Source organism: Mesitornis unicolor, unplaced genomic scaffold (assembly GCF_000695765.1).
Source record: "Mesitornis unicolor isolate BGI_N332 unplaced genomic scaffold, ASM69576v1 scaffold4048, whole genome shotgun sequence".
Classification (NCBI taxonomy): domain Eukaryota; kingdom Metazoa; phylum Chordata; class Aves; order Mesitornithiformes; family Mesitornithidae; genus Mesitornis; species Mesitornis unicolor.
In genome coordinates, this window is record NW_010200972.1 from 3,848 (window position 1) to 16,050 (window position 12,203).

The window sequence follows — 12,203 nt, forward strand, 5'->3', positions numbered from 1 at the left end:
CCAGATTAAATAAGAAACTTTCATATTTTTAAGGAATATAATTTTACCAGATTTCAGTTGTTACTTTTCAATAATATTGAATTCTGTTGTCTTCAGTCTTACAAACAAAACTGTAAGGGTTCAAAATTCAATGGCAGCAGGGTGTTCAGTTTTGTGAAACTGATGACCTTTTTTCTTTTTTTTGTACTCCCTGATCTAGCCAGATCTCTTGTGTTGAATTGTAGGTTTTACAGTGGCTTGCTTTGGAAAGCTTTGTTTTAATGGGTGGTTAGAGCAGCATTTATTCAGCAGCTGACTGGTTAGGCACAGGACTTGGTAACTTAGGAAACACTACTGAGCTTTTTCTTTCTGATTTTTCTTACAGCCGTAAGAAAGGAGTGAAAAGAAACTGAAGGAAGAAAGGAAGTATTGCACGTCTTACTGATCAGAAGACTGACGTATTTGAACAAACTACCTATATATGTAGTAAAATCCAAAGAGGTAGGATATCTTCCTTTTCTGTTTTACTTAGAAAACCTCTTGACTAAGGGCAATCACTTGCACAAGTCTCAGTGGGGTTACAAAAGTAATTTTGTATTTTAAGGAGGAACATGAAGCCTAAAACGTTTGTTTTTTTAAGTGAGTTCTATGGAGTCTTATCAAATTCTGCTAGGCTTTTCATGGTAGGATTTGGATTAAGGCAGTTTGCCTGTTCTTCTTCACGAAGCTTCCAAACCCATTTAGAGGTTACTCAGTTTTATAAAATCGACCATGTAGGAGAAGACTCCTCATGATTTTAGGGTTAGCGGCAGTTTTGGCTTCTTTATCTTCTGAAATCTTAAGTATTTCTCTAGGCATCTGGAGATTTCATGCTGTTCCCTCTGGAATGGAAGTCTACAATGAGTAGAGACTCTCAGCCTTATTTTTCAGTATGAAAGCAACACAGTAAGTGATGTGCAGTTGATAAATACAAAATCTGCTGGCTGAAAGTACCACAGCTATCGTCTAAGGACACCATTTTGTGCGTTTGTTAGGTGTTATAATAGAAAGCATGAAAATAGAAAGCAAACGTTTGCATTTGAACGTCTATGATGTTTCTGCTTCAGGTAGAATTCAAGTAAATAGAAACTATATGTTTCACAGTGGCTGTGAACAGAACAAGCATGGCTTAACTGTCTGCTGAAGTCTTTGCCTTCAGAATTCAGAGAATCTTCATATAAAGTTGGGATTCTGCCATCCAGCAGTACAATCCTCAGATTCTCACTTAAATCTTAAAGTATGTGTTTGCATTCTCACCTGTGAATTCTTTATTCACTGTAAGTTCTCAGTATTTCTAGAATTGCTTCCAGGCCTTTTTGTGGATCTAGCTGTACAGATTCAGGACAAAGACTGCTTTATTTCTCTGTGTTGTTTCAATAGGTTGAAAGGGTGTGGAGAGCATGGGTTATGATATTGAGCGCTTTGTTGGCTACGTTAATGAAGGGCTGCTATGCTCCATCTGCCGTGACGTGTTAGAAGATCCATTACAGGCGCCTTGTGAACACGCTTTCTGTACTGCTTGTATACATGGGTGGCTTGTTCATCACAGTAACTGCCCTGAAGACAGACAAATGATCGACGTGTCTCTGCTACGACCTCTTTACAGGTATACAATAATCTTGCTGTGTGTTGAAGTTACATCAGTTTCTCAACTCTGCTTGCACAGCTTCATCTCTTGTCATTTACTGTCACTTAGATTGTCTTTATCCAGTATGCCTGTGGCAGAAACCGATCACTTGCATGACAGAATTAGCATTTTCTGTTCTTATAACTTACTTTGAAGGTATTAAGATTTCAAATTAGAAAGAACACTTAGTTTGTTTTTTACTTTTTAATATTTTGAATGCTGATTCTAGGTGTCTTTGTGGATATTATTCTGAATGTCTTCTGCAACACCAAAACTTTCCTATACTTTTTTAGAGAAAGCCAGCAAAGCAACTTATCACAAAACACCGTATATTTTGTTTTTCTTTTCAATCTTACCTAGATACTGTAGTGGAATTTGTAATGAATAATTCCTGTAGATGTGAACCAAACTTCTCACCTTGAAATCCTTTTTTTAAAAGGTCTTAGGCGTAAGAATATCTGACTTGAGCCACCTTGTCATGTAAAGCAGGCTCTTTTCATAAGTGTCTTCCATAGTTCCTTCCCAGCACACTGTGTGTCATTAGTAGCCACTGCTTGCCGGTTAACCCCTGCATTGTCTAATCTTGCTCAGATGACGTTATGTTGTGTTTAAAACCCTCAGCCATAGATGTCAAATTAACTCCATTAGTACTGCCAGTATTTTTGTCACTAAAGAGATTTTACTGTGTGGAAAGTTGAAATTTTGTGTAGACAGAACCCTAGAGTTTAATTTGTGGATTGTTTTGTCTGTACTCACTGTAGTCAGTTAGATTTGGCATGTTTAGAAACACGAAACATAAATGATGAATGGGCAGCCCTGTTGTTTGTTGCTGGTAATATCTGGTGAGATAGTGAAAGGTCACAGTTAAAAATTTATTCAAAAATACAGTTTTCATTTGCACATTTAATTTTGGAGACCGAATTTTCCATTCACTTTGTTTCTTTAAAGCCTTTTCTTTTCCAATACAGTCACTTGAATGCTAAAAAAAAAAAATTAAACTGATTATCCATATTTTTTCCCAATGAAGATTAGAACCTTACTTTCTTTTCCCAAAAGCTGAAAAATACAGATTTTTCAATAATGTTCCCAGATTTAAGAACAATTTCTTTTTGCATGTAGATATATGAAAAATGATTTGAACCGTCTCCAGCTACATTGTAAAAACAGAGAGTATGGCTGTGAAATGGTTTGTTCTCTGGAGTCCATAGACAGACACGAAAGGGAGTGTGAATACAGTCAGATACCGTGCTCCAATGCTGGTGAGTAACAGTCAAACAAGGCAGGTCCTTTTTGTTCGGAAAACGTGCGTTATGTCATCTTTCTGTCAACAGAATGGCAATAATGGCAGTTATTTCCAAACAGAAATTCAAAGCTTTAGCATGATCTACTCTTTACAGCAGTCTTTTTAAACAAAATTTGTAACCAGTTGATGGCAATCATGATCATTAGTAACAATTTGTTATCCAAGAGCTAAGCAAAATAAATGAGAGTGATGGACTTCAAATTCCTGAAAATGCAGTAGTGTGTTTGGTTTGCTTTCTGTCAAGTCATGAGTTTGTCTTTCAATTTTGATTATTCATTTTGATAATTAAATCACAGTAATAGCACCTACAGAGTTCTTATGGGTCACTATGTATAAAATGGCCAGTTCTTTGGTGCATTTGTAGCTACTCACTCCGTCTCATGGTTTAAACAAAAACTATTTGTAAGATTAGTTAAGCTGTTCTAGAAGGCTGTCTTTTGTAACTTTCTGGTATGGTTTGTTGACGAGTTTTGCTGCTCCATTGTTTCAGTTTTCCTACATGTATTTTATCTTCAAATGAAATGAGAGGAGCTATATATTACATCAGTGACTCAAAGATTAAAAGTAAAGACCACAGACTTCAAAGTTTAGAGTGTTAAATGCAGCAATAAGTTATAAAGTGTTATTTTTTGGTTCTGCACATTTTACACTACAGACTTGAAAAGTTTTTATCCAAGAATTTCTGTGGAAATGTTTCTATTTTTGCATCAGATACTAAGTGTTCATAAATAAATGTTCTTGTTTATGTGGTCTAGTGCGTTATACGCAGGACCAACCAATGTTCAAGAAAACAAGGTTACGTTCTGTCTCCCTCACAGTTTTACTGTATGTCCTTAGACATTTTTTCCTAATTTGATACATAGTCTTTTTTTTTTACACACATGCATCCTTCTTCAATTCCAGTCGTTGCAGTCTGTGGTGGAAGTGCAGGCATGCTGCTCAAGCCTTAGCTTGGCATCAGTGTTGTCATTACTGCAGTTGCTTTAATGCCAGACCAGTGCAGGAGACTTCACAGAAAGTACCTACTTTTTAATACACATTTTCAGTTAATGGATAAATACATTTATAAGGCTTTTTGAGAGTATTTTATTACTAGTATGTGTGTTAAAACTGTCGTATTTTGTATTCTGAAGAAATCACTTTTTTCAGTGCTTTAACAGATTGACAGTTGTTTAGCTTATTTGCTTGAGTATTTGTGTTTGGAATCAATTAAAATGCTTTTGTTATTTGCAAATGACTGCCTTACCTTACTGTTCCCTGTTCAGGCTGTACAGTTCAGATTGAACGACGCAACTTGGATGGACACCTGGCAGTGTGCGAATATCGGAGCCGCGAGTGCCCCAATGGCTGTGGTTACATCATCCTCAGCGCAGAAGACACGCAGCATAATTGTGTAGCAGAGCTAAGAACCGAGCTTGAACTACTTCGGTACAAATCTTCTGTTTTTTTGGTGTTTGTGATAGTCTGGGCCTAAAATCACTTCATAAAGCACTTCAAATACTAGCGCCAGATTCTGGTATGTGCTAAATGGTCTGTTAATTACTTGATACAAATGAGCCGCAGTGGTATTTTGTGTCAGCATAGACTTTAAATTCTTACTGGTTTGAGGGTTTTTTGCTGTTAGTTTTTTTTTATCCAAGTTGTCATAAATTGTAAAATACATTGCTCGCAGTTGAACAGCAGGCTGACTGTATAAAATTGCAAAATACCTAGGAAGAACTGGAATGAAGTTGGCAATTTCATTTTTTCCATTGGCCTGACATAGACCCAAAGTCACATTGTTTAATATTCATGATTGGTCTATATTTTAAATTATTTTGGCAGATACAGACTAGTAGATTAAACCTCTGACAATCTAATTTTCAATTGCGATTAAAATCCTGGCCAATTAATAACAGTTGGTGCATATGACTCTTCTTACTGGCATCCTCTCTTTCCTCTTGTGTATGTTCCTACAGCTTTCCCTTTCCATGATCTTCTAGTTGGACTGGTTTTTCTCAATGCTCCTTCCCATTTCCATGTTGCTGTGAAGTCAGGCTCAAATGTCGTTTAAATGCATTGAGAAACAAGGGATTCTGCTGTGTAACTTTTGAGCTCAAAAGGCTAATAATGTAGCAACAGCTAGGTTTTGGCTGTGAATCTGTGTGAGTGATTAGGTTGTAATCATTTACTGCATACTATGATTTAGTGTCCACCATAAAAGTGACAAGTGTTTAGCAATACTATAGTATTCACACTTTTTATCTTGAGTACCTGTGCTTAGTAATACTAGGCAAGCACATACTATAAGTAAATGGCAGTAAATCATTTGAAGTCATAAATACATGATCTTGAGCTCATAGAATTATTTCAGGAATATGATGTAGTTGTCCCCTGTATAGGCTGTCTGTGGTCACTTTAGTGCCTCCTGGGCACAATGTACTTTTTAATGATAGTACTACTTACTAATTTAAATAAAACCAACAAGTCTGTAGAGAGGTGCCCTGTAGAGTGTGCTGGGAATCAGAGTGGGCTGTTTGACTGCAATAATGCTTTCTGGAATTTGAAAATAATTTTTTTTTGCATGCTTGCAAGACCTAACAAGGAGAAATAAACTTTTTAGGTCAGAGATGATCTGCAGAGTTGAGGAAGCAAAACATGAGATGGAGTCAAGGTTAGATTCACAGAGAAGGCATATGGTCCAAAAAGAGAGTATTCTGCAAAATGAAATCGAAGAACTAAAGGTAAATATGATCACTTTATTTTGTTCTTTTTTTTTCTTCTCCTAACAGTCTAGCTTTTTGCCTTTTTTCCAGTAGTAGTTTCTTATTTTGTAAATGTGATCTCATACAGATGAGAATTACATTAAATATGGGAAGGAAGCCAGGTGTGAGCCTGGGCTGATCAGCTCTGTTGAGGGGCAGCCCGAGTGCTGTATTCATGTGGTTTATCTACTTCAAATTCATTTGGTGCTAACCTGGATACCCCTGTACAAGGACTGCATTGTTCGGTGCATGCATAACATGTCGACAGATCAGTCTGAAACTCATTTTCAGTGTCTAAACATAGGGCATACATCACAAATCAGTTGTAATTAAACATCCAACTCCTTTTTTAGTGCTATCCAAAGTGGCTTAATCCAGTGCTGACACAGAGCCCTACTGCAGACAGTAGTGTTTACACTGTGGTTCAGCGGTGATCAAAAGGTTGGAAAGTTATGCTGCAAACTTAATCAAGTAACAAGCAAGGCCATCTTGTCTTTTATTCTTCCAGTTCTTAATATATCACAGAATAATGATTTTTAAATCCCAAAGCAATGGAGGTGCTTTGTAGTTTACTTTTTTTCTTTTTACTGGATTTGATGTTAAATCCCTGAAGAATGTATCTGAACATAACCAAAACCATATTTTGGTTGGTGTCTTGAAACAGAAAATGCAAGTAGCAACTGGGTAAATCCACTGTTTCTTATTATACTTTGCAATAAAGTTTTTGCACTTTTAGGAAAAACGTATTGGGATCTTTGAATCAAAAGACCGTTTCCAAAGGTGAATGCTGGATTGTGTCTCAAATTGTTTACATTTGTTCCGCTATCAAAGAATTATTTCAGTGTTGCTTATTCCTTATAATCCATCAGCTGACATGCATGGCCAGTTCAGCTTCATGCAACCATCAGTAGAAAAGCGTTTGCTTCCCGTGCTGAATTTGTAATTGCATTTCAGAGTCAGATGTCACGAATGATGTCAGATGTGCGCTCTCTGATGGCAGCAGAGAGACAGCACCGCCAAGAGCTGGAGCAGGCAGAGCTGGAAAAGCGGGAGTTAATGGAGCTGCTGAGGGGGCTGCAGAAGGACTGTCGATTAACTACAACAGAGGGAAGCAAGAAGTCAACAAATTTCCGCCCTCTAGCACGACTGGAGAGCGTGAAACGAAAACCTAGGGAAGTTACAGTTATCTAAACAGAAGTAAGCTCAGAAAACATTTTCTTCTCATTTCTGTGACCATCTGGCCAACTCTTCTACTTCCTATGAGTGATTGGTAAACTCTCTATCATTTCTCATTGACTTTCTTTTTAAATCAAGATTACTGCTTTATTTCCTCTTGGTCCATAAAAACAAATGGGAGAATTTTCTCTTAGGGAACACCGGGCATTAAAATGGGTAATTGCCAAATACATTTTTAGCTAATGTTTTTATAAAAAGGGGGAAGGAGACTTATTTATGTCTTCAATGCATCATTTATAGGAGTCTTTCAAGCCTGAAACATAGAGCCTTTTAAAGTCAAAGGTACTTAAAAGGTTCCTTCCTGGTCCATTATAGTCCCTTTAAGTCTGGTTTATGCTTATACTTGAAACAGAAGGAAAATGTGATCATCAGTGATGACATTTGGGATATACTTAATTTGGAGAAAAGTCAGTAATAGAATTAGTAAGTCGATAGTAGAAATGAATAATTTTGTTTGTTTATGGTCTCTAGAAGGTCTATTTCAATAAAGCACTTTAAATTGTAATTCTACTGCTATGTAACAGCTACAGGTGAGGTTGACTTTTACTTTAGAGTTTCTCTAATTTCCCAAGCTGTTACACACTTGAGACTAATACCGAAGTCCAAGGTAATAGTGATCTAAACCCTTTTAAAAAGATGTGGGTGTAACTTGGGAGTTTGTGGGAGGGGATCTGCATTTTATTTAAAAATTTGAAGCTTTTCTATATGAAAGTATCAACTGTTTCTACAGGGTCCTTTAAGCTTAAGACCAGCCCATTTGGTACTCAGTATCTTTAATATTGAGTATACTTAATTTTCTTTTGGCAGGTTTAGGGCTACTTGAACATTAATATCCACAACAGACAAGTATTTGCACAGTCACTTGGACTGCAGACATCCTTATTAGTACTCAAGTTTGCAATTGTTTAAGAGGTAGGATTTCTTAGCAGACCCACAAATACGGAATCAAGGAGGCATTTGCCTGTAAGGACTGCATGAGAAACCTGTGCAGTTCAGTGACTTTAAACTTCTTTCACAGCCTGTTCACGTAGTTTTCAGTGCTATAATTAAGCCATATTCTGTCCTCTGTTGCAGTTTTTTCAGTGGAGTAACTAGGATAGAACCTGGCCTCCTGTTTACTGAATGTGCTAAATCAGTTTTGAACTTTCAGGAAAAACTTATGCAGGTGCAACAATCTGAATAAGCTCATTTTCTACTTCAGAAAGCAAATACATTACTGTGCATGCCTTGCTGTCCCTCAGAGCAACGCTTTTATGGCTAACAGCATAACCAAAGAGAGAGGCAGCAACCTTCTTCAGCAAATACACTACATTATGAACACTTGCAGTCAGCACTGTCTTAATTTCAGGCATTAATAAATGCTTTTAGCTTGCTGTTTCTTTAGTACCAAGTGTGCACAGGTTCAGGTCTTGTACACTTTAAAACTGACAGAAATAACTCTTCTGTAAAAGTTTGGTTTTGTTTGGTTTTCTGTTTCATTTTTTTTCCCTGAAAGAAAACACTCATGGGAAGAGTTATGTCCAAATATTTACTTGGTCCCAGTCCTTTTGTTGTAGATTAAATCACAATCATTGCCAGTATTTGGGTCACTGTATCAGTCTCACCAACTCTCATGACATAGCCTATCTGTTAAGCAGCCATATTTAACAATCTGAAACAGTAAAACTGTAGCTATAATTTGGGAAGGCCTTCATTCACACTGAACATTCAGCGGTCAATTTACATGCATCAGTGTACATATTAAAGCTGTAGGTAGAAAGTAAGAATGCTTTTATTATCTTGTGTTCTAAATAAGCAAGCTGTTAGTGTCTGTGGTCTGTGTGACTCTTTCAGCATTCATTCATACTCATTTTCAAGTGTCTTGGCAACACCAGATTTCATAGGATTGATCAGTGCTTTTTTGTGTACAGTAACTGTGTGGTTCTGTGATGTGACTTTATCTACTTTGTTTAATGTGAAGAAAGAAGAAAATTCCTTCAAAATCCTGTAGAACTCAAATGATCTGGATCATCTTTCCCAAGTTGGAGGGCAGTAATGATCACTCAATCTTTTCTGTTCTGACCACAGAAAAAAGCAAGTTACTGGCTCTGTGCTTTCTCCATAATGGGATCTCTACATTTGTTTTAGGAATTAATTTCAGGAATTTCACCCATTTATTTATGAGTAAATTCTTTCTAGTATAGAAAACAGGGTATATTCAGTGTTTCCTTAGCATCTGGTTTGCTCTCTGTCCCCTGGGTGACAAACTGTGTGAGAAAACACGCTCTAGGTGGCAAGGAAAGACTCTGCTATGCAGTCTATGGAGCTTCCAGTTACCAGCTCTGGAGAGTCTGAACTTCCAGTATTGAAACATGGCAGTGCTTTGGGCCCACCTGCTGCTGCAAGGACCTGGCAGCTTGGGGTTCCTTTAGCAGTGAGGAAGCACCTGCAGAGTTATTTTAATTTGGCACATAGTAGCTAATAGCATCAGATCCCAGATCCCTCTGGTTGATATAAGCTTAATTCCATTCCTCAGTTCTGCACTTAAAAGATTTTTCCTCTGCTAATGAACCACTCACAGAGTGGCACATGCTTAAGTATTGTCATCATTTTGCCTGTCTTAAAATTAACTAGGCTGAAATGAAATAGCCCATTATGTTAATATTTAATCTATTTGTAGCATGTATTGCACAGCTTGATAGCAGCTGGCAGAAGCAAGGGATTTTTTTCTTTCTTTCAAATAGCCTTTTAATCCTCTATAAAAACTAAGGGTCCGTATATTGAAGTAGACTTGGTGTAAGTGAAGACATTCACTTGGAAATGGTACTTTGCTAGTCATGATCATATCTTGGGATCATCTGAGAGACACTGCTAAAAGTGCATTACAGGAGGGTTCCAGCACTGAGTTGTTGGTCATACTGTTCTTATACTAAATCAGACTTTGGCCAATTCCAAGTGGAACTGTGCCGAGCACAGGTTGAACTGTTACCCAGGTGGACCAGTAACCATGCAAGCAGTTGTATTTTTAGTTGTTTCCAATAGCACTTTGAAGAGGGAGAGCAAAGGCTCTGGAGCGAGGAGAGAAAGAGCAAGTGTGGTCCAACTGCCTTCCCTCAGCTTGAGAGCAACGATGCAACTGCGCCAGCCTTGTTCCACCAGCCAGCCTACCAGTGTAAGCAATAACACAGCATTAGAATTAAAAGGAGATTAAATCTTTAGCCACAAGTAAGCGGGAACTACATGTAATAGTACCAAAACTTGGAGACTCACAAACAAACCCGTAGAGAGCAAGCTGTTAAGTATGTGAGATTACAAGGAGTTGAGTAAATCCTTATCCTGTATTAAATTGGGTGAAAGAGTAACATTAAGAATGTATTTAGATAAATTAACATTTTAAAGTGGGTGGTGAGTTTGTCTTTGAAAGAAAATCAACATTTACGTACTTACTCTGAAGACCCAAGAGGCTGGTTACAGATATGTTAAACTAGTTTAAAATATCGACTGACTTTTCTATTCCAGAAGTCAAATTCAAGACAAGATGATGTTTGCTGTGTTCCCTGTTCTCCTGCACTCCTCCCAAAGCAAAAAATTGGTAGTGATCTCAGGCAGTGTGGACCATTGCTGCTGGGATTACCTTATCTGGAACGGGAACAGTAATTTTGGTAAGACTTTCTGGTAGGTTTAGATGAGTTTCAGCAAAAGGCGTGGAACTGAGAACGTGCATCAGAGTCAGGTGCAGGAGTGGCTAGGAAGAACTCTGCTGGACTTTCTAATTAAGGTGGCAGTTTTTAATTAGTATAATTCCTGTCTTAGATTAACAGTCTCATGAGATAAATTAATCCAACAACACACATAGTTTCTTGTCAGCACAGAAAGGAATGGAATTACATAATCGAGCAAATACCTAATACAGTGAAGTATTTTGACTGCCCAAAAGTGTTTTTATCTCTGAAGTTCTTGGGTGTTTTTAAGAAATTTAATGTGTTAGTAGAACCCAGGTGGCAAGCAGATCCTAAGATATCTAGCAAGGGGTAGCCTTGCAAATAAAATTTTCCATGTGCTGTCCTCTTGGATGTTTCTGGCATGGTGCTTTTCTACAGCCATTTTACTTAGAAGTGCTGGGTAGTATCTCAAGGGAGCAGTACGAGCCTTGCCTTTCTTCCGTACTGCTTAGTGAATGAAGTATAGTAGGTCAGGGAGATTTTACCACATAGATAGATGCCTTTATAAAGACCTACAATTCTATGCAACTTTATATTAACAAATAAACATTGAGCTGTCTTCCAGCATTACGGTTCACTGCCAATCTATTTACATTTTCTACCTTTATATACACAAGGAGGATAAAACAGTGCTTAACAGATCTTAATTTCTAGCCTGTAAGAGAAACAGTAACACTATTTGTATCACTTTGAAGTACACTTTGTATAAAAGTTGAACTAATAAAGGGTCTATACCATAATCAAAGCAGTTTGGTTCCCTTTTTTCTGTTACAGAAGTTTGAGTGCCCTCTGTATCAGATGAAATAGCAAAATTTAGGTATGCTAGCTGTGCAGTGCAGGAAGTCATTAATAAGCTGCAGTGTAAGGTTGGTGCACTGGAGCAGGTAAGGCTGTGTACTTGTTGCACCACATTTTGCCAAATAGAGGAAGTAGAATAGAATCACAGAATGGTTTGAGTTGGAAGGGACCTTAAAGATCATCCAGTCCAACTCCCTGCCACGGGCAGGGACACCTCCCACCAGACGAGGCTGCCCAAAGCCTTGTCCAGCCTGGCCCTGAACACTTCCAGGGAGGGAGCATCCACTTCTTCCCTGGGCAACCTATGCCAGTGTCTCACCACCCTCACAGACAGTGATAAACAAGGCAGGTGTTCAATCAAACAGTACCCCTCCTCAAGGATCCTTCTCCTGCCTCACAGATGGGAGTTTCTGAATACAGCTGTTCTGAAGGCAGAGCTAGCAAAAGCTGAAAATTGCTATAGGAGTATGACACTCCAGTCCTGCACAGACAGCAGGAGAAGTAACTGGCAAGAAGGGACACATTAATTCACATTAAAACTGTCCAGCAACTGAAGTGATCTCAGCCCTAATGTAGGTTTTTCATAACCACTACAGGAGCCCATGTGGGATATGAGCATGTAAGAACAGGAAAACAGAGTTGTTTAGAAGCTGTAATCCAGGGATGCATTTGCTTAAACATGAACACAGAGGGGGCACTCTAGAGCATGAATTTCAGTGCAGACAATTTGTTTCACCCTTACCCCATACACAAACCATGCATTTGTGTGTCTGTTA

At 38.0% G+C, this 12,203-nt stretch overlaps 1 protein-coding gene across 1 annotated transcript; it reads left to right on the top strand.

The window, feature by feature from the left end:
- Nucleotides 1-449: 449 nt before the first annotated feature.
- On the top strand, nt 450-6,883 carry LOC104535199 (RING finger protein 151-like). The gene is made up of 6 exons (XM_010189901.1): nt 450-480; nt 1,399-1,624; nt 2,765-2,904; nt 4,214-4,376; nt 5,551-5,671; nt 6,647-6,883. Exons 2-6 carry the CDS (start codon nt 1,419-1,421, stop codon nt 6,881-6,883), a joined length of 867 nt encoding a protein of 288 aa, XP_010188203.1. The 5' UTR covers nt 450-480; nt 1,399-1,418.
- Nucleotides 6,884-12,203: the final 5,320 nt, after the last annotated feature.

Bases quoted from the DNA above. Each gene is read 5' to 3' on its own strand.
- LOC104535199 (XM_010189901.1), top strand. From the start codon at position 1,419: ATGGGTTATGATATTGAGCGCTTTGTTGGCTACGTTAATGAAGGGCTG. The intron at 1,625-2,764 runs GTATACAATAAT...TTTTGCATGTAG, and splicing joins CTGCTACGACCTCTTTACAG to ATATATGAAAAATGATTTGA. The intron at 4,377-5,550 runs GTACAAATCTTC...TAAACTTTTTAG, and splicing joins ACCGAGCTTGAACTACTTCG to GTCAGAGATGATCTGCAGAG.